The sequence below is a fragment of the Myripristis murdjan genome, chromosome 19, assembly GCF_902150065.1.
Source record: "Myripristis murdjan chromosome 19, fMyrMur1.1, whole genome shotgun sequence".
NCBI classification, from domain to species: Eukaryota; Metazoa; Chordata; class Actinopteri; order Holocentriformes; family Holocentridae; genus Myripristis; species Myripristis murdjan.
In genome coordinates, this window is record NC_043998.1 from 906447 (window position 1) to 928664 (window position 22218).

Consider the following 22218-nt stretch of genomic DNA (forward strand, 5'->3'; position numbering starts at 1 on the left):
TTATTTATTTATTTCAGCTGTAGTGTGAACCGGTCATTGCTGTGGTGTTTTTGCACTGCCCTTCCTAGATATCACTTTTCGATTAGTATGGCCAGTATTATCATACTTAGCTCCGCCAGTGGAGATGGGTCGGGGGGGTTTGTTTTTACCCCATTCATTCTTTGTTAGTCTGTTTGTTTGTAGCATAGCTCAAAAAGTTATGAATGGATCTTCTACAAAAAATTGTGGAAAAGTTAGTCATGGGCTAAGAAAGAGCTGATAAATTGTGGAGTGTGTTGGTGGATGTGGCCTTTCACAAAAAGGTGGGTAACACTTTACCATAATTAGTAAATGGTAAGTTTATAGTGAATTAAACTTCAGTTCATAGTTGTTTTACAGTTAATAAACAATGAAATGATAATTAATAATGTTCAGTACATACACAGTGAACGATTTATTTATTTAACAGTTTATTGTTGCACACATAACATGTAACATTATAACATTTTATATACTATATTTGCAGATGTTTTACAAATGATTCATGAAAGGTTTGCAAATAATTTTGTTATCATTAACAAATACTTAATATAGTGTATATTTTTATACTTTATATTAAGTAAACATTATTAGTTATCATTTCATTCTTTGTTGACTGTGAAATAATTATTGACTATAGTTTAATTAAATATTATTTTAACATTTATTAATGATGGTTTTTATAAAGTGTTACCCCTAGTTTGTCTTTTTTTCCCAAAAAAATACAGAGGATGCCAGAGGATTTTTTTTCATGAAGGACAAACTCATCACAGAAAATACGTAAAACCTGTCAGGAACTGGCAATTGACTGAGCTACAATTTGTATTTGTTTATTATTTCAAACAAAAATCAAAGGTCCACAAAGTATTTTTACTCTGCTGGTATTACATTGTGTCAAATTGTACTTCAAATGTAATTTGCATCATAAACTTCACCAAAACAGTACATATAGGCTAATTAGAAAACAAGAGGAGCCTGCCTGAATGACTCCCTGTACATGCACAACTGTATAGCTGCTTTTCCTTTTTTTTTTTTTTTTATTGGTGAAATTAAGTGACAACAGACAAGGTGACATAAGCAAGGGGACAACAGGGGACAAATAAATTACACCAAGTGAACGTAAGGTACAGACGATCGACATACAGTAACCACAACAGACGACAAGTTGCAATGGTGTGTATATAGGTGTCTGTGTGTGTGTGTGTATATAGGTGTCTGTGTGTGTGTGTGTGTGTGTGTGTGTGTGTGTGTGTGTGTGTGTGCGTGTGCGTGTGCGTGTGTGTGTGTGTGTGTGCGCGTGTGTGCGCGTGTGTGCATGTGCTTCATTAAAAAACAGAGGGTATAGTATTAATGTGTCCAATATGGTATAGCTAATATAATGAAAATAGATGAATAAATAAAGTATAAAGAATAAATAAATAAATAAATAAAATTAAAAAGGAGAAAAGAGAATAAAAATATGTATATATATACACATACTTATACATACATAAATGAATGCAATATAATATGGCATATCTTAATGTGATATAATGTAATGTAATTTAGCCTAATATAATGCAGCATAATATTATAAGATAATGTAATATAATCTACGCTGATACAACACATTATGATGTGATATAGCACAATATAGCAATATAGTATAGCATCATATGATATAATATAACATAACATAGTAATCCATTATTATATGATATATAACATAATCTAATATAAGCCGATATATCGCGATAATGACAATCTCAAGAATAATAATTGATAATATATAATTGCAATGAAGGGTGAGGCCAGACCTGGGCATCAGGGAAGTGAGCATGAGGCCCCCCCACCGGGCCCCGAGTGGTACGGCCGGAGGCCCCAGCGGGAGCAGGGCGAGAGGCCTGCTGTGCCTCTTCCTGGTCAGGGCGACTCCCAGACCCTTGGGAGGGTCTGCCTACTGAGGACTGGCGTTATTTTCTTTTATTTTTTTGTATTTATTATTATTACTTTCTTTATTTATATTTTGAGAGAGGGAGAGAGGTAGGGTCAAACCACCCCGCCCACCACCTGTCCCCATCAGGGGTCCCGCCACGTCCCCAGAGAGCCAGGCACGGAGCTCCCACTCTCCTCCACCCTCAGCCAAACCAGTCCGGCCCCACCCCCCAGTCTTTATTTTATTATTATAATGTCATCATCACGATTACCGTTAAAGTAACATGAAGTAAGGATCAATAGTTATGATGATGATATAACAACAAAATGATAATAATGAAAAAGTAATAATAATAAAACAGCATTAATAACAATAGTGATAATTATCCCAATCATAATCATAGTTGTGATAATACTAGTAGTTATAATAGTAGTTACTAGTAGTTATAATATAACTGTATAGCTGCTTTTCACTCAAACACCATCATCAAATTTGCTGACAACACCACTGTAGTGGGCCTAATCACAGATAACAATGAAAAGACCTATCTGAAGGAAGCACAGGACCTGACTCACTGATTTTATGACAAAAGCCTACTCCTGAACGTCTGCAAGACTATGGTGCTGAATGGACAGAGGACAGGGAAACAGGGAACTACACCCCCCTTAATATCAACAGGTCCCTGGTAGAGAGGGTCGACAGCTTCAAGTACCTTGGTGTCCACATCACAGAGGGCCTGAGCTGGGCGCTGCATACTGACTCAGAATTTCTGCTCCTGCACCATCAAGAGCATCCTGATGGGGAATATCATTTCCTAGAATGGAAATTGCATCAAACAGGACCGCAAAGCCCTGCACATTGTGGTTCATTTGGCTGAACACACAATGGGTGTTGCTGTACCCTGCCTAAGGATATTTACACTGGGCGCTGCAAGAATAAGGCTAGGAGAGTCATTAGAGATCCCAACCACCCGGATAACGGCCTCGGAAAATGGTACAAGATACACCAGGCCAGCATGGAAAGAGCTTCTGTCCTCAGGCCACTAGGATCCTAAATGAGGTCTCTGCCTAAGACTGACCTCCCTTCCTATTAATTACTGATACTATATATTTTTTATTTAAATTCTAATTGATAGTTGAAGGAACTGGCAAGATTATATTTCACTGTGATTGTGGATATGATATATGATTACATGTTACAAACTTGTAACATGTAATTTATCAAGAAAAACTGATAAATTGACGTGATTGATTGATAATTATTCTAAATCCCAAACCTAAAGCTTATGACACATCAAGTTGACGATTGGCTGTTTGCCTACACTTTGTCAATGGCTCTCTATGGCCTGTGGATACTCCCTTTATAGGTCTATGCCCAAATTCAGAGAATTGGTGTCACACTTAGGTAAAAAGAGAAATAATTTCTATCCTGTTTTTATTTTACTTTTTTGTTTCTTGTATCATCAATTTTTTCAGTGCAATAGTGTTTTGCTTACATGCCTTTCCAAGTTATTCTACTTTTTTCAATGTGTATATTATCATTATGTTTTATGATCCAGATCAGCCCTTTATCATGGTCCACAAAATGAAACTTATCTTTACCAATATTCCAATTTGCAGTAAGCTTAGGCCTTCAATGATGCAGCATCTGCTGAGGAGGCTGGTATTTGACGTTCCTCTCCTGAATGAACATACCAAGATGCCTCTCAAGGTGAGAAATACTATAATATTATATAGACCCTCCAGAAAAACACGGCCAAAAATCCTTGATTATGCGGACGAAAATCCTTGATTCCGTGGGCTAAAATCCTTGATTATGCGATTAAATATGCAGAGTTTTTTTATGTCATTTTATACGGTGAAATTGCGGGAAATTGCGAAGTATGCGAATAGTTGTGAAATATGCGAAAAGATGCGAAATATGCGGGAACTGGAAAAAGGTGATTCTTCTCCCACACCCTGTTACTAGGCTACTACTGAATGAAAAGACCAATTTTAAAGATATCCTACACTATATTACCAAAAGTATTCGTTCACCCATTCAAATGATCAGAATCAGGTGTCCTAATCACTTGGCCTGACCACAGGTGTATAAAATCAAGCACTCAGGCATGCAGACTGTGAAACAAGACATTTGTGAAAGAATGGGCCGCTCTCAGGAGCTCAGTGAATTCCAGCGTGGAACTGTCATAGGATGCCACCTGTGCAACAAATCCAGTCGTGAAATTTCCTCGCTCCTAAATATTCCACAGTCAACTGTCAGCTCTATTATAACAAAATGGAAGCGTTTGGGAACAACAGCAACTCAGTCACGAAGTGGTAGGCCACGTAAAGTGACGGAGAGGGGTCAGCGGATGCTGAAGCGCATTGTGCAAAGAGGTCGCCGACTTTCTGCACAGTCAATTGCTACAGAGCTACAAACTTCATGTGACCTTCAGATTAGCCCAAGTACAGTACGCAGAGAGCTTCATGGAATGGGTTTCCATGGCCGAGCAGCTGCAGCCAAGCCACACATCACCAAGTGCAATGCAAAGCGTCGGATGCAATGGTGTAAAGCACGCCGCCACTGGCCTCTAGAGCAGTGGAGACGCGTTCTCTGGAGTGATGAATCACGCTTTTCCATCTGGCAATCTGATGGACGAGTCTGGGTTTGGAGGTTGCCAGGAGAAACGGTACATTTCAGACTGCATTGTGCCGACTGTGAAATTTGGTGGAGGAGGAATTATGGTGTGGGGTTGTTTTTCAGGAGCTGGGCTTGGCCCCTTAGTTCCAGTGAAAGGAACTTTGAATGCTTCAGGATACCAAAACATTTTGGACAATTCCATGCTCCCAACCTTGTGGGAACAGTTTGGAGCGGGCCCCTTCCTCTTCCAACATGACTGTGCACCAGTGCACAAAGCAAGGTCCATAAAGACATGGATGACAGAGTCTGGTGTGGATGAACTTGACTGGCCTGCACAGAGTCCTGACCTGAACCCGATAGAACACCTTTGGGATGAATTAGAGCGGAGACTGAGAGCCAGGCCTTCTCGACCAACATCAGTGTGTGACCTCACCAATGCGCTTTTGGAAGAATGGTCAAAAATTCCTATAAACACTCTCCTCAACCTTGTGGACAGTCTTCGCAGAAGAGTTGAAGCTGTAATAGCTGCAAAAGGTGGACCGACATCATATTGAACTCTATGGGTTAGGAATGGGATGGCACTTCAGTTCATAGTATGAGTAAAGGCAGGTGAGCGAATACTTTTGGTAATATAGTGTATGATAAACAGGCACACTAGAAGCAAGCTATCACAAATTTGTCAAAAATAAAACATGCTTCCTGCTGAGGTATAAATTGCGGTAGAACAAACCATCTGGGGTCCGTTTCACAAAGCAGGTTCAACAAACTCCGAGTCTTACCCCAAACTCTGAGTTGATCTACTCTGAGATAGGAAACTCAGATTTTTCGGTTCCAGAACAGCTGATTTGAGTTAGTTTGATCAACTCGGAGTAGTTTCACCTGGAGTTACCATAAAAAGCCATAAAAAGACAGCGTCAATGTAGCCCCGATTTTGACGAGTCACCATGGTAACGGGGAAGCGTCGGGCTGCGTTTTTCATCCCAGCTGAATTGGAAATCTTAATGGATTCATACAGCGAGTCTGAACATGTTTTTTACTGCAACACCGCTGCAGCGGCAAAGGATAGGGAGGCGGCGTGGGAGAACACTGCTGCTCGGGTCAATGCGTAAGTTTAAATGTAGTCCATTGCAATCACAATAATATTACAGGGGAAAACTGCTTGAATGGTTGCCTATTAATTTATTTCATTTAGGTGAAATGCCGCGGGGAAGAAGCGCACTTGGCAGCAGCTTAAGATGAAATATAAAAAGATTGTTCAAACAGGTAAGACCTCGGCATAAACCTCTATGCGCGGTCTTATCTCCCGACGAATATTTAATTCTCTGCGCAGTAACACTGCACCTTCATCCACGGGATCGTTGTCGAAAGGATATGCCATGTTTGTGAAAAAATGTCGCCACCTAACTACTAATGGACTTCTAATAAAGGCCTACTGACTGTTTTTTAATTATTAATAACAGACGGCAGAGCTAATATGCCACGCCAAAACTCGCCTGCTGACTGAATGAATGAGGAAGTTAAATACCGTGTGTGGCTGAAAGAGGGCGGACGGACACAGAGAGAAACTCAAGGTTTCATGAGAAAAACCTGGTCCCAACCAGGTTAGTTTCATGGAGTCTGTTACTGCGGTAACTGACCGAGAGCTTAAGTTACCTCCCTCTGTAAAACAGGCTAGAGTTACCCCTCTTTCTCTGCTTTGAGTTACCTCCCTTTGTGAAACGGAAAACTAAAAGTTTCCCTCATTTCAGGTTTAACAGACTCAGAGTTTTCACTAAACCTGCTTTGTGAAACGGACCCCTGCTACAATGTTTCCAAAAACAGTTTAAACTCAACTGTTGAACATCAACTCTAAACTCTAAAAATAACAGCTCTCAATGAGCCAAACCTATAGCTCTAAATAGTTTAAGAGCCTTACTGAACCATTTGTGGGAACCTTGTTCAGTGCAATATCATCTTTTCTCTCTCCTGTGGGCGCCGTTCTTCCATTAGCTCGTTGTTGTGTCGTGTTGTCTTGTGTTGTGAATGCGCGAGCTGATGACGTCGGGCCGGGCGTCGCATATAAATTAACATCACAACCCCATTTATTTACTTTAGTTATAGTTTTCTCATTTTATGCGGAAATTGTGAAATCAAGCGAGACCCGCATGTTTCGCAAAATATGCGAAATATGTGGGAATTATGTGCCCTTTTGGAAAATAATTGAACCCCGCATAATCAGCGACATTTTGGTGATTTATGCGGGAATCGCATAAATCGCATAATCGCGTTTTTCTGGAGGGTCTAATTATAATATTATAATACTATAATATAATATAGTGTACAATGTCCCTAAAAAATGAATAAAAACGCTCTTTTCAGACGGATTTGCCAGTGATAGTTGTCTAAAAAGGTCTATGTGCAAAATGTGTTTTTCACATAAGTGATTCCTAGGGCCCTATCTTGCATCAGAGTCCCTAAACCCGTTATTTGGGGTTTAGCATTGCGTAAGAGCTGTTCCCCCGCAAAAGTTCCTATCTTGCACACCTCCCTTTATCCCTAAAACACTTGCGCAACCCGTTACATTATGCATAGGCAGGGTTTGGGCGTTACGCCAGTTAAACCAATCAGTGTGCCAGGTGCCATTGCCTTTAGGAGCAGGCTGCACTATCCCAAATCCGTAAACCGAAACCCGTGATGGAGAGAGGAAGGTTGCGATTTAGTACTATCTCTGCCATTTTCTCAGGGGTTCAACTGACGCTAAAGCAAGGTGGCTTTTTATATATACACTACTCACAAAAAGTTAGTGATATTTGGCTTTTGGGTGAAATTTATGGAAATGTAAAATGTTCATGCTACAGTGATGTTATATCATGAAAGTAGGGCATTTAAGTAGAAGCATGCACTGGTGATTTCCTCATCTCAAACAATTTCTTGAAACAAAAGCCAACAACAGTGGTGGGTATACCACAACAAAAAATGTCAATGTCTCAATAACTTGTTATGTGCCCTTGAGCATCAATTACAGCTTGACAAAGACGTCTCATGCTGTTCACAAGTCGACTTATTGTTTGCTGAGGCATGGCATCCCACTCTTCTTGAAGGGCGGCCCTCAGGACATTGAGGTTCTGGGGTACAGAGCTCCGAGCCTCTACACAGCGACTCAGCTGATCCCATAGGTTTTCTATGGGATTCAGGTCTGAGAAAGTGCAGGCCACTCCATCTGAGGTAACCCAGTCTCCAGCAGCCGTTCCCTAATGATACGACCTCGATGAGCTGGAGCATCAAACACCTGATGTGAATTTTGCCGTTAAACTCCTTGTTAGAGAACAGCAACTTGTGCAAAAAGTACTGAAACACTGAAACACTAACTTTTTGTGAGTCGTGTATATTATATATTATATTATAGGCGAGTTCATTGGGGAGGTGGAGCCGCATGTGCACGTCCACATGTGGCCAAGTGAACGCGCAATGAAGCCGCCTGGGTGTGCTCTTGTAAAAGCCCAAATGGGATAGTGGGTGGTTTTGAGGACCCGCTGTACGCTTGCCCTAACGTGTGTGGTCAAGATAGCAGTTGTAGGGAAAACGCATAAACACGCCCACGGGCACACCTCCAGGCGCAAATAAAGGAGTCAGCATAATGTATAGCAGGTAATGTGGGTGCAAGATACCGTTTAGGGATAGTGGAAGCTGCTAAATGTGTAATTCACGGGTAGCGGGTAGTGGCAATGGGTAACGCAGTGTAAAAGATAGAGCCCCATATCATAAACTACCGTCTCTTTCTGCACTATTTCAGCACTGTATCAGCTGAACTAAGCCCGTTTTGCCACTCCTTGATATCAGTAAAATTAATCCTATCTCATATTGTCATGGTGATTAAGTGAGTAATCTAAACCAAGGACCTTTCAGCATGGTGTTTGCATGCTATCCCCCCTAATGTTTAGCTTGTGGCCCCAGAAGGAATCAAGTCCCTAACTTCGACAGTATTAGTGCCTCACAGAACTCATTCAGTGGCAGAAATAAAGATGAATTTGAGGGGGAAAAAAACTTTTACTGTTGATGAATGTCATATAAATTTTTATTTTTATTTATTTATTTATTTTTTAGCTGTTGACCAATCACTATGAGCGCTGTTGGAAATACTACTGCCTGGCTGGAGGTTGGGGCAGTTTTGGAGCAGCATCAGATGAAGAGCTTCACCTCTCCAGGAAACTCTTCTGGGGAATATTTGATGCTCTTTCACACAAGGTGAGACAAGATTAGATTGAAATAATAAAGAAAATAAGTGAATGCTGGCTGTGCTGTGGAATAATGACTCATAGCAATGCTGGAGGTTGGAAACTGGAGGTTGCAATGAACATGGATTTCTTGTACAGATGCTTTTTTAGAATATCCATCAGCCATTGCTGAATTGTTTTGCAGTGAATTTGAACCAAACCCACATCATTATCTATCACAAATATGCTTTATCAACTAGAGCTGGGCAGTGTATTGATATTATATTGATATTATGATATAAAGCTTGTACAGATACATCTAAAGCATTTTGGATAGCGTTAGCAGCGATAGCAAAGTGTTGTGGGTTTTAAAGACTGCATTACAGTAAAGGGATGTAATTTTCTGAACTTATGTTCTAGCTGGTCTATGATTTGCCTCTACCCCTTTGGTCGTCATATACACATTACAGTGGTCCCTCGTTTATCGCGGGAGTTACGTTCTAAAAATAACGCGCAATAGGCGAAATCCGCGAAGTAGTCAGCTTTATTTTTTTACAATTATTCTAGATGTTTTAAGGCTGTAAAACCCCTCACTACACACTTTATACACTTTTCTCAAACAGGCATTAACATTTTCTCACTTTTCTCTCTTGTTTAAACTCTCAAAGTTCAAACCTTCGTAGAAAAATAAGTCCAGTATTATAGAATGAACGCATTCTGTACTGTACAGGAGACACGGCACGGAGGAGATTGATTGACAATGGTCTACAGTCCCTTAGCCAATCATGACGCAGAACACAATGCGCTGTAAAAAAAAAAAAAAAAAAAAGCATGCAAAATTGCACAAAAAAAAATCCGCGAAACTGCGAGGCTGCGAAAGCTGAACCGCGTTATAGCGAGGGACAGCTGTACTAATAATCAAAAATCTGTTGTGTACAAATATCTTATGGAAGCACCAATAATCATCCCCGTAATATCATCATAATATTGTCCACCTCATCAGAGCTAAACAATGTTATGATAGAGGATCTGGCAGGCCAGCTCCTCTCTCTGCCATTCTGTTGCTATGCTAAGCTAAACTAAAGTACCGTAGCTATAGTATGCTAGGCAGGGACTTTTTTGGGTGGGTAAGTGAGCATGTACAGCAGTAGTGCACAAGATGTGATTGGACTGAGCTAGTGATGCCTTCTTGAGGTGAGTGGTTGTTTCAGTCATACTGAGATGGATTTTGACTAATGAGATTACAGCCTCAGGAGCAGCATGGAAGACCAGAATTTTCCCTTAGTGCATTTAGTTTGGCTCCAACCCTCTTTGTATAATGATTTGTCAAAATTCTGAGGAAAAAAAATTTACATACACAAGCTTTATCTCACAGAAGAGACAAACTTGGAGAGTGTGATTTCCTATACCGCCCTTGTGTTTGATTGGAACTGTGTTGAGACTACCTTATGATTTGGGTCTTGTTGCAGTTGATTCGTCAGCACCTGAGATTGAATAACACATTAATATATGCCCAAACAAAAAGAGCTTAGGAGTCAAACGTGTCGGATGTGAAAGCATCCGCTGTAATGCCTAATTCATGCCCAAACCCATCATAATCAGTGATGTAACTATAGTCAAAGACCCACAGACCAAACTAAACAACTATCCCAGGTTTAAGACATAGTTTCTTTTCATAATAACAAGCCTTTGACCGCTTGAACAATAATATCTGACCATCAAACTAGAGAGACTGAAGTTCAAACCTCCATGGGCTGATATACAGCTAATTCGAAGTGCCATCTCTCTCTACAGTCTGTGCAGTGCATCAGATGTCTTGTATGTTTATGTTCCTGACTGAACATGCTCCCTGTTAAATAAATGAAATAAATAAAGTTTTATTAATTCCAAACAGGGGCCACATGCTGCAGAAAAACCATAATTGCAAATCAGTATATTATGTGTGTGTGTGTGTTGTGTGTGTGTTGTGTGTGTGTGTGTGCGTGTGTGTGTGTGTGTGTGTGTGTGTGTGTGTGTGTGTGTGTGTGTCAGCGGTATGACCAGGAGCTGTTTAAGTTGGCTTTGCCCTGTTTGAGTGCTGTGGCTGGAGCTCTTCCACCAGACTACATGGAGTCCAACTATGTGGCTGTGATGGAAAAGCAGTCATCCATGGACTCGGATGGAAACTTCACTCCACAACCTGCAGACACTACCAAGTATGAGACACATTTTTTTTTTTTTTAACTTTTTTTTTTAAATGAATTTTCAGCTCAACCCACATTTATACAATAAATGCGGGTCAAAAACTACAATACAATCAAATAAGATTTGAAAAAGAAATGTATAAATAAAAAGGGATAGTTATAATTAATGAGCAAAAAGTACAAACAATAATTTGTTTATATTGAGTGTGTGTTTAATCTCTTCTAACTTAATGCAGTTTAAAACAGTTATCCAAAGAGTATGGGAGGGGGTCACAGAGGATTTCCATTTAAGCAAGATAAATCGTCTCGCCAACAGAGTAACAAAGGCAATTACATCCTTGTTCATTCTGGTCAGTTGTAATGTGGGTGAGGGAACCCCAAAAAAAAAAGTGTGTGTGCAAGATAGCAACTTTAGGGATAGTGCATAAAACACGCCCACGGACACATCTCCAGGCGCAAATGATGCAGTCGGCATAACGGAGAGCGGGTAGCGGGTGGCACAAGATACCGTTTAGGGATAGCGGAAGTTCCTAAATCCGCAATTTGCGGGTAGCGGGTAGTGGCAGCGGATAGCGGGTGGCACAAGGTAGGGCCCTTAGGGCCCTATCTTGCGCCAGACTCCCTAAACCCGTTATTTGCGGATTTAGGATTTAGGAAGAGGCGTTCCCCCGTAAAAGTTGCTATCTTGTGCACCTCCCACTATCCGCAAAACACTTGCGCTACCCGCTATATTATGCATAGGCGTGTTTTGGGCGTTACACCAGTTAAACCAATCAGTGTGCCAGGTGCCACTGCCTTTAAGGGCAGGATGCGCTATCCTAAATCCTAAATCCTAAACCCGCGATGGAGAGAGGGAGGTAGATTTTCTCAGGGGTTCTACTGAGGCTAAAGCAAGTTGGCTTTATATATACACATATTATATATTATATTATAGGCGAGTTAATTCGGGAGGTGAAGCCACATGTGTCCAAGTGGACGCGTCACAAGGTTGTACTTATTGAGTAAAATCCCCGGGTCACACCACACACACACAAGAGGCAGAGGTGGAACTATGTGTAAACTAATTTATTGACAAGGTAGATTGGGCAAATAAAATATTAAAAATAAAAATATAGCACAGCTGCTGGCTTATGATAAAACAATAAAACGTGCTGGCGTAAGTGTCCAATTAAAACAGTCTTTCCTCTAAACAGTCTATATGAGTAATATACTCAGTCCATTCCGGCGGCGTCCCGGTATCAGTCCGACCGTGTGCGTGGCGAGGCTCCGTCGGGGCGCGCACTGAAGCCGCCTGGGCGCGCTCTCATAACAGCCCAAAAGTTAGAGATAGCGGATAGCGGGTGGTCCTGACCACCCGCTATCCGCTATCCCTAAAGTGTGTGCGCAAGATAGCAACTTTAGGGATAGCGCATGAAACACGCCCACGGACACACCTCCAGGCGCAAATGACGGAGTCGGCATAACGGATAGCGGGTGGCGCAAGATACCGTTTAGGGATAGCGGATGTTCCTAAATCTGCAATTTGCGGGTAGTGGGTAGTGGCAGCGGGTAGCGGGTGGCACAAGATAGGGCCCTTAATGTCATTCAGTGAAGTGTTTTGTATGGAGCAAATTTGTCTATAGGTTATTGTCAGGGCTCCCTTCAGAGTAGGAAGTGGTGTAAGAAAAGTATCAAACTGTGTTTCAGAGGGAAGGGTGGGGAATTGGGGATCTATACTACAGACATAATTCAGAATCTGTAAGAACCTAAACAAATGATGTCTGGGCAGACCAAATTTTACTGACAGTTCAGCTCAAATGTGCGTAATGTATTGTGCTATGACCCGGCTCTGAGGCCACAACAAAAATGGGAGACACACCAAGAGAGATGGTTAACCAAATAAATTATTTATTACCTTAAAAGACATAACTCAAGAAAACCTAAATATGGGGTGTGGATGTCAGTGGAGTCAGTGATGTAAGTGTGCATGAGTGAATAATGTGATTGCGTGTTGTAAGGTGTAAGAGAACAAACTAATTTGGCATCACCAGATGACCCAGCACCTGTGGAGAGAGCAAAGGGAGAGAGAGTGAGAGCGAGAGATTGGCAACAGCCAGGCTTTTATCTCCTGGGAACACCGGGGCCCTCAGGTGTTCCCAGTTGAGCTGATAATGACCCACCTATGAGACAAAGATGAGCCATGCCAACACCCAATCTGACCAACAACCTGACCAGCAGGGGTCACCAAACCCAACCTGACTAGCAGGGGTCATCACAATTGTTAATATATAAATCACTGAATTTCGTAATACAAAGACGGGTCCATATTGAGAAAACACTATCTACCATAGATGAGGTGAATACTGGGTTTGAGGCTACTGGTGCAGAAAATGAGGTTGACTGAAACCCAAAGTGCCGTCTAAATTGATTCCAGATCTTGATATATATGTATATAAACTACTCACAAAAAGTTAGGGATATTCGGCTTTCGGGTGAAATTTCAGGATGAACCTAAAATGCATTATAACCTTTACAGGTGAACTTAATGTGACCTTCTGTAAACTTTTGAATGCACATGTCCAACTGTTCAGTGTTTCAGTACTTTTTGCACAAGTTGCTGTTCTCTAACAAGGAGTTTAACAGCAAAATTCACATCAGGTGTTTGATCCATGAATCAACCAATAAATTTCCTGGTTCAATTAGAATTGGTATTTAAACAGTCCTCCTCATCATGCTGTTCACATCTTGACATCATGAGACCAAGACGACACGTCAGTACAGAACTGCCCTACACTTCGTGAATGGTACAGTTACAAGCCCATACTGCCTGAATAACATCATTAATTGATATATACATATATATATATATATATATATATATATATATATACACACTACTCACAAAAAGTTAGGGATATTTGGCTTTTGGGTGAAATTTATGGAAAATGTAAAAAGTTCACGCTACAGTGATATTATATCATGAAAGTAGGGCACTTCAGTAGAAGCATACACTGGTGATTTCCTCATCTCAAACAATTTCTTGAAACAAAAGCCAACAACAGTGGTGGGTATACCACAACAAAAAATCTCAATGTCTCAATAACGTGTCATGTGCCCTTGAGCATCAATTTCAGCTTGACAACGACGTCTCATGCTGTTCACAAGTCAACTTATTGTCTGCTGAGGCATGGCATCCCACTCTTCTTGAAGGGCGGCCCTCAGGACATTGAGGTTCTGGGGTACAGAGCTCCGAGCCTCTACACGGCGACTCAGCTGATCCCATAGGTTTTCTATGGGATGCAGGTCTGGAGAAAGTGCAGGCCACTCCATTTGAGGTACCCCAGTCTCCAGCAGCCGTTCCCTAATGATACGACCTCGATGAGCTGGAGCATTGTCGTCCATGAAGATGAAATTAGGCCTGTGTTGTTCATGCAGGGGCACAATGACTGGATTAATGATGTTATTCAGGTAGCATGGGCTCGTCGCTCGTCTTGGTCTCATGATGTCAAAATGTGAACAGCATGATGAGGAGGACTGTTTAAATACCAATTCTAATCGAACCAGGAAATTTATTGATCAATTCATGGAGCAAACACCTGATGTGAATTTTGCCATTAAACTCCTTGTTAGAGAACAGCAACTTGTGCAAAAAGTACTGAAACATTGGACATGTGCATTCAAAAGTTTACAGAAGGTCACATTAAGTTCACCTGTAAAGGTTATAATGCATTTTAGGTTCATCCTGAAATTTCACCTGTAAGCCGAATATCCCTAACGTTTTGTGAGTAGTATATATATATATATATATATAATACATAATAAAATATTATTTACATTGCCAGTTCAATCATCCATCCATCTTTGTTGATATCTATCTGTTGAGATCTTTTCAAAATCTATATGCTGGATGTCTACGTAGATAGATCGATATCCAGTGTTGACAAGGTTCTTGACTGTTATTTCCTGTTTTAATCAGTGTCACTGTTCCTGAGAAACTGGACTACTTCATCAACAGATATGCAGAACATTCCCATGAGAAGTGGTCTATGGACAAGGTGGGGGGTTGACTGCTCAGATATTGCAAACAATTGAATGAATGAATGAATGATACTTTACTGATCCTTTGCAGGAAATTACATTGTCACAGCAGCTTGATCACTTCAACATACATAAAATTTCACACTCATAGTGTTGATGAGTGGGTGAATAAACAAACAAATAAATAAATAAATCTACATCATACATGAAACAGAGGTTAAGATCTAGGGTTTTTGTGCATTAAAAAACTCATAACTTTTCATGAAATTCCTTGTTGAGTAATGTTAATTAATGTTAATTCAGACAAGCAACAAGTAAAGGAATACTGTGAAATCATTGAAAGAATGCAGCCAAAAATAATGACTGAAGATAAGAATGGATTTGGGGGAAGAGGAAGTACATGTGTGCACATTAGTCCTGCGGAAATTAGGGGAATGTCCAGATTGTTGCATTTGCACACAGAGAAAAAACTGATCAGAATTTGGCATCAGAGTATACTTTGTATAATACACCTAGAGAAATCTAATAGTCTTATGCCAATTTCTCTTAATCTGTTACCTTGCATATGGAAATCAGGTTTCTTGTTTACATGGCTTTTGAGAAATTGGACAACTATAACACAGGGGCAATAACCCAATTACTAAAGCGAATTTCCTTCGGGATAAATAAAGTATCTATCTATCTATCTATCTATCTATCTAAAGTGCATGTAAACATAGTAACTGACTGGTTTCAGGGCTTTATTACTTGAAGCAGTTTGTTATATGATGGATTAAAATGAAAAGCATATTTCAAGATTTAATAAACATCTTTTTATATATTGTATGTTTTGTAGTTTTCCAGTGGCTGGTCATATGGGGAACAGCTGTGTGAATCAACAAAGAGCCACCCTCTCCTGAAACCATACAAAGGCCTCTCTGAGAAGGTAGTCTATGCCTCCGTCGCCCTCTGTCTTCAGTCAGAGCAACATTTTTTTTTGAAATACAAGAGGTCTTCGTCAAGTGGACTTAACTCTCTGTTAAACTGTTCTCAGAGTTTTGCAAAAAAAAAAAAATCAAATTATGTGGTGAAACAAATGCTATGTTGCAACTAATAATTTAATCAATATTGGATCATGTACAATAATGACTGAAAAGGCTAAGCATCAGAGGGACTTTGTAGTGGTCTAGGTGGAAGATGACTAGCACTTGGACCAGAAGTTACATTGCTTCTCTCTTCAGCAATGGGCATATAATGGACAGTTGCTGCAGTGTTGACAGTGCAGGATTGCTCGTTGTCAGGGATCATAGTTCAAAGGACAGAAAGCACAGCAAAGCTGTGTTCTAGTGGCCAAGGGATGAAGTGGATAGGGAGAACAACAAGGGCACCAAGTAATGCAAGGAATGCTGCCATAGAGGGTGGCATTGTCATAGAGAATGGAGAGAAGAAGAATATAGAGGCCAACTATATCAAAAGTGGTGGATAAGTCAGACAGAACAAGGATAGAGGAGAGGAATGATGCCCCTGCAGTGTTCAAAGCATCCGTGACAGCCAAGAGAGGAATCTCTATAGAGTGAGAAGCCTTGAAACTGAATTGAAGAGGGCCCAGGAGGTCATCCTGAGAGAGATTCAGAGACAGCTGATTGGAAACTGCTCACTAAATAGAAATGAGAGTAATGATACTAGTCTCTAGTTTTGGACAGCAGAAATGATAGCTGCATAGGTGTGACCTCATCAACATTACTGTTTACCAGGCCCTCTTCCAGTGTCCCAGTGTTTCTCAGCTTGTTGAGATTCATGTGGAGTAGATGCTGCCCACAGTCCATTGGAGTGGTTTGCTCCACACTTAACATACATAATAAGCGGCACATCCAAAAACACATCCATTTCAGCAACAACATAGTGTTAACGTCACTGACCAATAAAACAGCTGTAACTGAGGAATATCACCTGCAGTCATCCATTCATTCCTGAATAATTGCTCTATCAGTGCAAGAGGGTGCTGTTATGCCAGTAATTAAAGATATAGAGGAGCACATTGATAATGTAAATTAATTAGTAATTATATTTAGTCCCTGGGCTGTTTGTTATGTTATGTATGTTTAGAGAATGGTGGAAAGGATAGTATTGAGAGGGCAGTTAGTTGTTTAGTTAGACCTGACAAATGTGAAGACTTCTTTTGGGCAAAGAGGGGTGACTGAGCTAAGCCCGGAGCTTGGGAGTATATAGGTGGGTCTGGAGTAAGGAATAGTGTTGCTGATGTTTGGGAGGTGTAAGGAGTCACTAATGTCTTCCATCTTCTAGGTCATGTAGATGTGAAATTTCTCCCAAGTTACTCACTCCAGGTCAACTGCGGCCCAGAAATTATTTGGCTGTAATCTTACAGGATAAGGAGGTGTACCGCTGGCCAATCAGAGAGTCTCTTAAGACCATGCTGTCATGGGGCTGGAACATTGACAGGATTAGGGAGGGAGACCCTGCCAGCCTCCACAACAAGTCCCGAAGAATATCACAGGCTAGCCAGGTAGACAGACACTCTCTTTCTCTGTCTGTCTTTCTCTCTCTCTCTCTCTCTCTCTCTCTCTCTCTCTCTCTCTCTCTCTCTCTTCCTCTCTCTCTCTCTCTCTCTCTCTCTCTCTCTCTCTCTCTCTCACACACACACACACACACACACATACACACACACACACACACAAAAGCTATTTTGTGTTTTTCCCCAGATGTCTTTCGAAGGACCTCCGGGTTTCAGCCCCAGACCCATTGACATGAGCAACGTGACATTGTCTAGAGACATGCATGTGAGTCACTATATACATGTACACACGCTCACACACACACACACACAAACACAAATGAGATCAAATAACAGCTTGTATGATTCCTGTTGGAGATCTGGGTTTTGGAGGCAATAAATAAACAGTACATAGATAAGACCATAACAAGTAGAATATGTTAAAGATAAATGGATAGACTTAGATTTATGCTTCCTAAGAGACTCACATGTATTTAACATTGTGTTTCACCAGTCTATGGCTGAGCTGCTTGCAGAGAACTATCATAACATCTGGGCCAAGAAAAAGAAAATAGAGCTGGAATCCAAAGGTAAATCTGTCATCTGTCAATCAAACAACATCTTCACATCAACAACACATTAAAAGTTCTTCCCAAAACTTTCAGCTCTTCTTCTCTATTGTTCCAAAAGAATAAGGGAGCCAGGATTATTTATATGGGGCATCCAGAGGGTGGCCAAGTCTAGCATGTGGAGGGCCCAAATGTCATCAGCTCAAAAGTGTATTGCAATATGGGGTGTCCCGGTGGCTCACCCTGTAGAGCATGAACCACGTAATACCAAGGCAAAGCCACAGCGGCCTATATTTGGGTCCAGCCTCAATCAATCAAATCAAATCAAATCAACTTTATTGTCCTGAGGGAAATTTGTCTTGGGTACAAGGGCCCTATCTTGCATCAGAGTCCCTAAACCCGTTATTTAGGGTTTAGCATTGCGTAAGAGGCGTTCCCCCGCAAAAGTTGCTATCTTGCACACCTGCCTTTATCCCTAAAACACTTGCGCAACCCGTTACATTATGCATAGGCAGGGTTTTATGCCAGTTAAACCAATCTGTGTGCCAGGTGCCATTGCCTTTAAGAGCAGGGTGCGCTATCCCAAATCCGTAAATCAAAACCCGTGATGGAGAGAGGAAGGTCGCGATTTAGTACTATCTCTGCCATTTTCTCAGGGGTTCAACTGACGCTAAAGCAAGGTGGCTTTTTATAGGCGAGTTAATTGGGGAGGTGGAGCCGCATGTGCACGTCCACATGTGTCCAAGTGGACGCGCATTGAAGGCGCCTGGGTGTGCTCTTGTAAAAGCCAAAACGGGATAGCGGGTGGTTTTGAGGACCTGCTATCCACTTGCCCTAACGTGTGTGGTCAAGATAGCAATTGTAGGGAAAGTGCATAAACACGCCCACGGGCACACCTCCAGGTGTAAATAACGGAGTCAGTATAATGTATAGTGGGTAGTGTGGCCGCAAGATACCATTTAGGGATAGTGGAAGCTGCTAAATGTGTAATTCATGGGTAGCGGGTAGTGGCAATGGGTAGCGCAGTGTGAAAGATAGAGCCCCAAGTGCTTGCTGTTGCAGATAAAAAAAAACAAACATTTAAACATTGTAGACGAGTATACAGTTCAGACAACAAGAAACAGTTCGGCTGACAGATGATCACTGTTATCTTAAGCTAATATTGCACAGTCCCCATAAATAAATAGAGAATAGGTAAAAAAATGGAAAATTACATAAATTGCACATATGTTATGTAAATAAATAGAAAATGGATTTTAAAAAATAAATAAATAAATACAGAAGAAGAAGAAAAATTCAGAAATTGCGCACATGTACACTGCACACACTACTAGGAGGCAGAAAATATAAGCATAAAAATACAATTAACGTAAAACAATGTGTGGTTTCCCTGAACACAGGTAGACAGTACATTGGGACAATTGGGAAATTGCCTTCTTAAGAAAGGTCATAAGAAAAATCAATGTTGGATTCATGACGTGTTCTTGAACCGTGAAATTGTCAGCCCCTGTGTTCTAATATTGACACCCCGCCAGTCCCCATAAAAGGGCATTAGTCTGCAGGGCTGTGTGCACATGCACAAATCACAGACAGAACATGATCAAGTTGATGTCAAGAATTCCCAGTGTCTAAAGACAGTGGAACACCGGATGGCAGAGGTTCAAGGAAAAAAAAAAACACTTATATAGCTCTGAAATGGATGAACTGCTGCAGGAAGAAAACCAAACCACCTGTCATATATGTTTTTATTGTGCAAGAACAGTGATTGCAAATAAGTGAGGACAAGAGCAGGGACACATAAACAGACAAATGAGGTTATACAAAGTACAAAGTAGGACAAAGACAAATGATAATAACAAACTGAGGAATACAACTTGAGTTCGGTGGGAACTTAACATTCAGTTAACGCTGTATCTGAAAAAAACAACAACTTTGATCTCAAATCTGAAGCAACATGATTATTAAAAATATTATAAATGGCACAAATATTATTTTAATTAAATCCTATGATATTATACAACTGCAGAATTGAAAAAAAAACGCATTAATCAGTTATTTTGCACAAACATGTCAGCACTCAAATGTGCAACAAGGAAGTTTATTTGTCATTATACAAAAGGTTGAATAATGAAATTAAAGTGTGGTTCCCTGTCCTTACCTAAGAACAAATCCCAAATAAGAAAACATTGGTGAATGCCAGAATCGTGTGTGTAAACTGTGTATGTGGGTTTTAAGAATAAATTTGTTCTTAAGAACAGTTGGTTAATGAGGCTCAGTGTTCTTCTGGTTGTATTATCTTGTTGTCTTTTCTCTCCATACTGTTGTCTTTCTTTTTTCTAGGGGGAGGAAACCATCCCCTATTGGTACCCTACAATACTCTGACTGCCAAAGAGAAGTCCAAAGACAGAGAAAAAGCACAAGACATCCTTAAGTTCCTCCAAATAAATGGATACACTGTGTCCAGGTAGAGAACATGGCAAATACTCTTTATGTTCAGACAGGAAGTGAGGTGCAGTTTTTACTTGCTTTACACACAGAGAAATAATGGTTCTAAAATGGAAGCATCAATCACTTAAGAGCTGAGATCTTTGAAGAAGTGTTTCACCACCACCTCAAAGAACTTATTGTGTCTTTGAGGCACCATTTTTGGTTCCCGTTGGCGCCTTATTCCTTTCCAAATTCTTTTTAAATTGAATTTTACTTAAAATTCAATTTTAATTCAATTAGACATATTTAGTCTTAAGTTAGTGACTCAAGTTGCTGCATCAGTCAGCATTTCTGATGGTATAAAACTCTTTACACTTCTATGGTAATTTGCTACACTTAACACTTAATGGCTTTGGTAGATCAACTCATATTACATGTATAGTTATCTGTCATACCGAGCTGTAGAGAAAAATCAAGAAAATCCCACAATGGTCACTGAAATAACTTGAAGCTGACAAAAGTAGTAATAAATAAAAATACATTGAAAATTAACTAATGAAAATCAGACATTGCTTCTGAATTGTGGTTCAACAGAATAATTTTAAAAAACAAAATAATGAAACTGGCCCGGACAAAAATTATGGTTCCCCTAGAAAAGATTGAAAATGATTTGACCATAGGGACAAGTTAAACTAAGGTGTGTCCTGTAATTAGCATCACAGGTGTCTTCAAACTTGTAATCAGTCAGTCTGCCTATTTAAAGGGTGAAAAGTAGTCACTGTGCTGTTTGGTATCATGGTGTGTACCACACTGAACATGGACCACAGAAAGCTAAGGAGAGAGTTGTCTCAGGAGATTAGAAAGAAAATTATCGACAAGCATGTTTAAGGTAAAGGTTATAAGACCATCTCCAAGCAGCTTGATGTTCCTGTGACTACAGTTGCACATATTATTCAGAGGTTTAAGGTCCACGGGACTGTAGCCAACCTCCCTGGATGTGGCCGCAAGAGGAAAATTGATGACAAATTGAAGAGACGGATAATACGAATGGTAACCAAAGAGCCCAAAGAGTACCAACAATTTTGTCCACGTGTGTATACTTAAGAGTGTGTTGTTTCTAGAGGGGTGAAGGAGCAGGAGCTGGACACTTCAGCCATAGAGAAGCGATTTGCATATACCTTCCTCCAGCAGCTCATCACATATGTAGACCAGGCCCAGCAACACATGATAGACTTTGGTGAGTGTTCTCTCTTGTCCAATAAAACTCAAACCTAACAAAACCTAAATGCATAAATGCTGTGAAATGTGCATGCAATGTATGTAACTACACACAGGCCAAGATTAAGTTAAAGAGTAACTTAAAGGATCTTACCAGTGATTTTGAATGTTTGGCCCAATTACTATAATTTACCCACATTTTACATTGCAACAAGGTATTTTGCCAACCATGCAGGGGTACTATAGATTTCATAACATATAATCATCATTCCTTGATTTCCAAATTTGAATTTTTGGTTGAGAAACCCACCTTATAATGTTGTGCTTCTCCCACTAACAAATTTGTTACCATTCATGAACTACAGAATTAATAATTCACTGTGTAAAGTAGGGGTGTTGTGATACATCAGTATTGACAATAACTGTGATATTTAAAAAATGAAACATTGATATCACGTTTACGATACGCATATGTTAACATCATGTAAATAATCTTCCATTTCCGTCCATTCTCAATGTGTCTCTTTCCCACAATGCCACACACAGCTACAGACTCTGTCCACCT

The 22218-nt window shown here is 40.4% G+C and overlaps 1 protein-coding gene across 1 annotated transcript in view; it reads left to right on the forward strand.

Annotated features, from left to right (window-relative positions):
- Window positions 1-22218, forward strand: part of ryr2a (ryanodine receptor 2a (cardiac)) — a 666625-nt gene that overhangs the window by 432179 nt on the left and 212228 nt on the right. Inside the window, exons 54-63 of the mRNA XM_030078094.1 lie at window positions 3553-3643; window positions 8639-8779; window positions 10780-10943; window positions 14887-14965; window positions 15784-15873; window positions 17314-17451; window positions 17648-17725; window positions 17954-18029; window positions 20349-20472; window positions 21557-21672. Coding sequence (XP_029933954.1) covers window positions 3553-3643; window positions 8639-8779; window positions 10780-10943; window positions 14887-14965; window positions 15784-15873; window positions 17314-17451; window positions 17648-17725; window positions 17954-18029; window positions 20349-20472; window positions 21557-21672 — 1097 coding nt within the window. The remainder of the gene's footprint in view (window positions 1-3552; window positions 3644-8638; window positions 8780-10779; window positions 10944-14886; window positions 14966-15783; window positions 15874-17313; window positions 17452-17647; window positions 17726-17953; window positions 18030-20348; window positions 20473-21556; window positions 21673-22218) is intronic.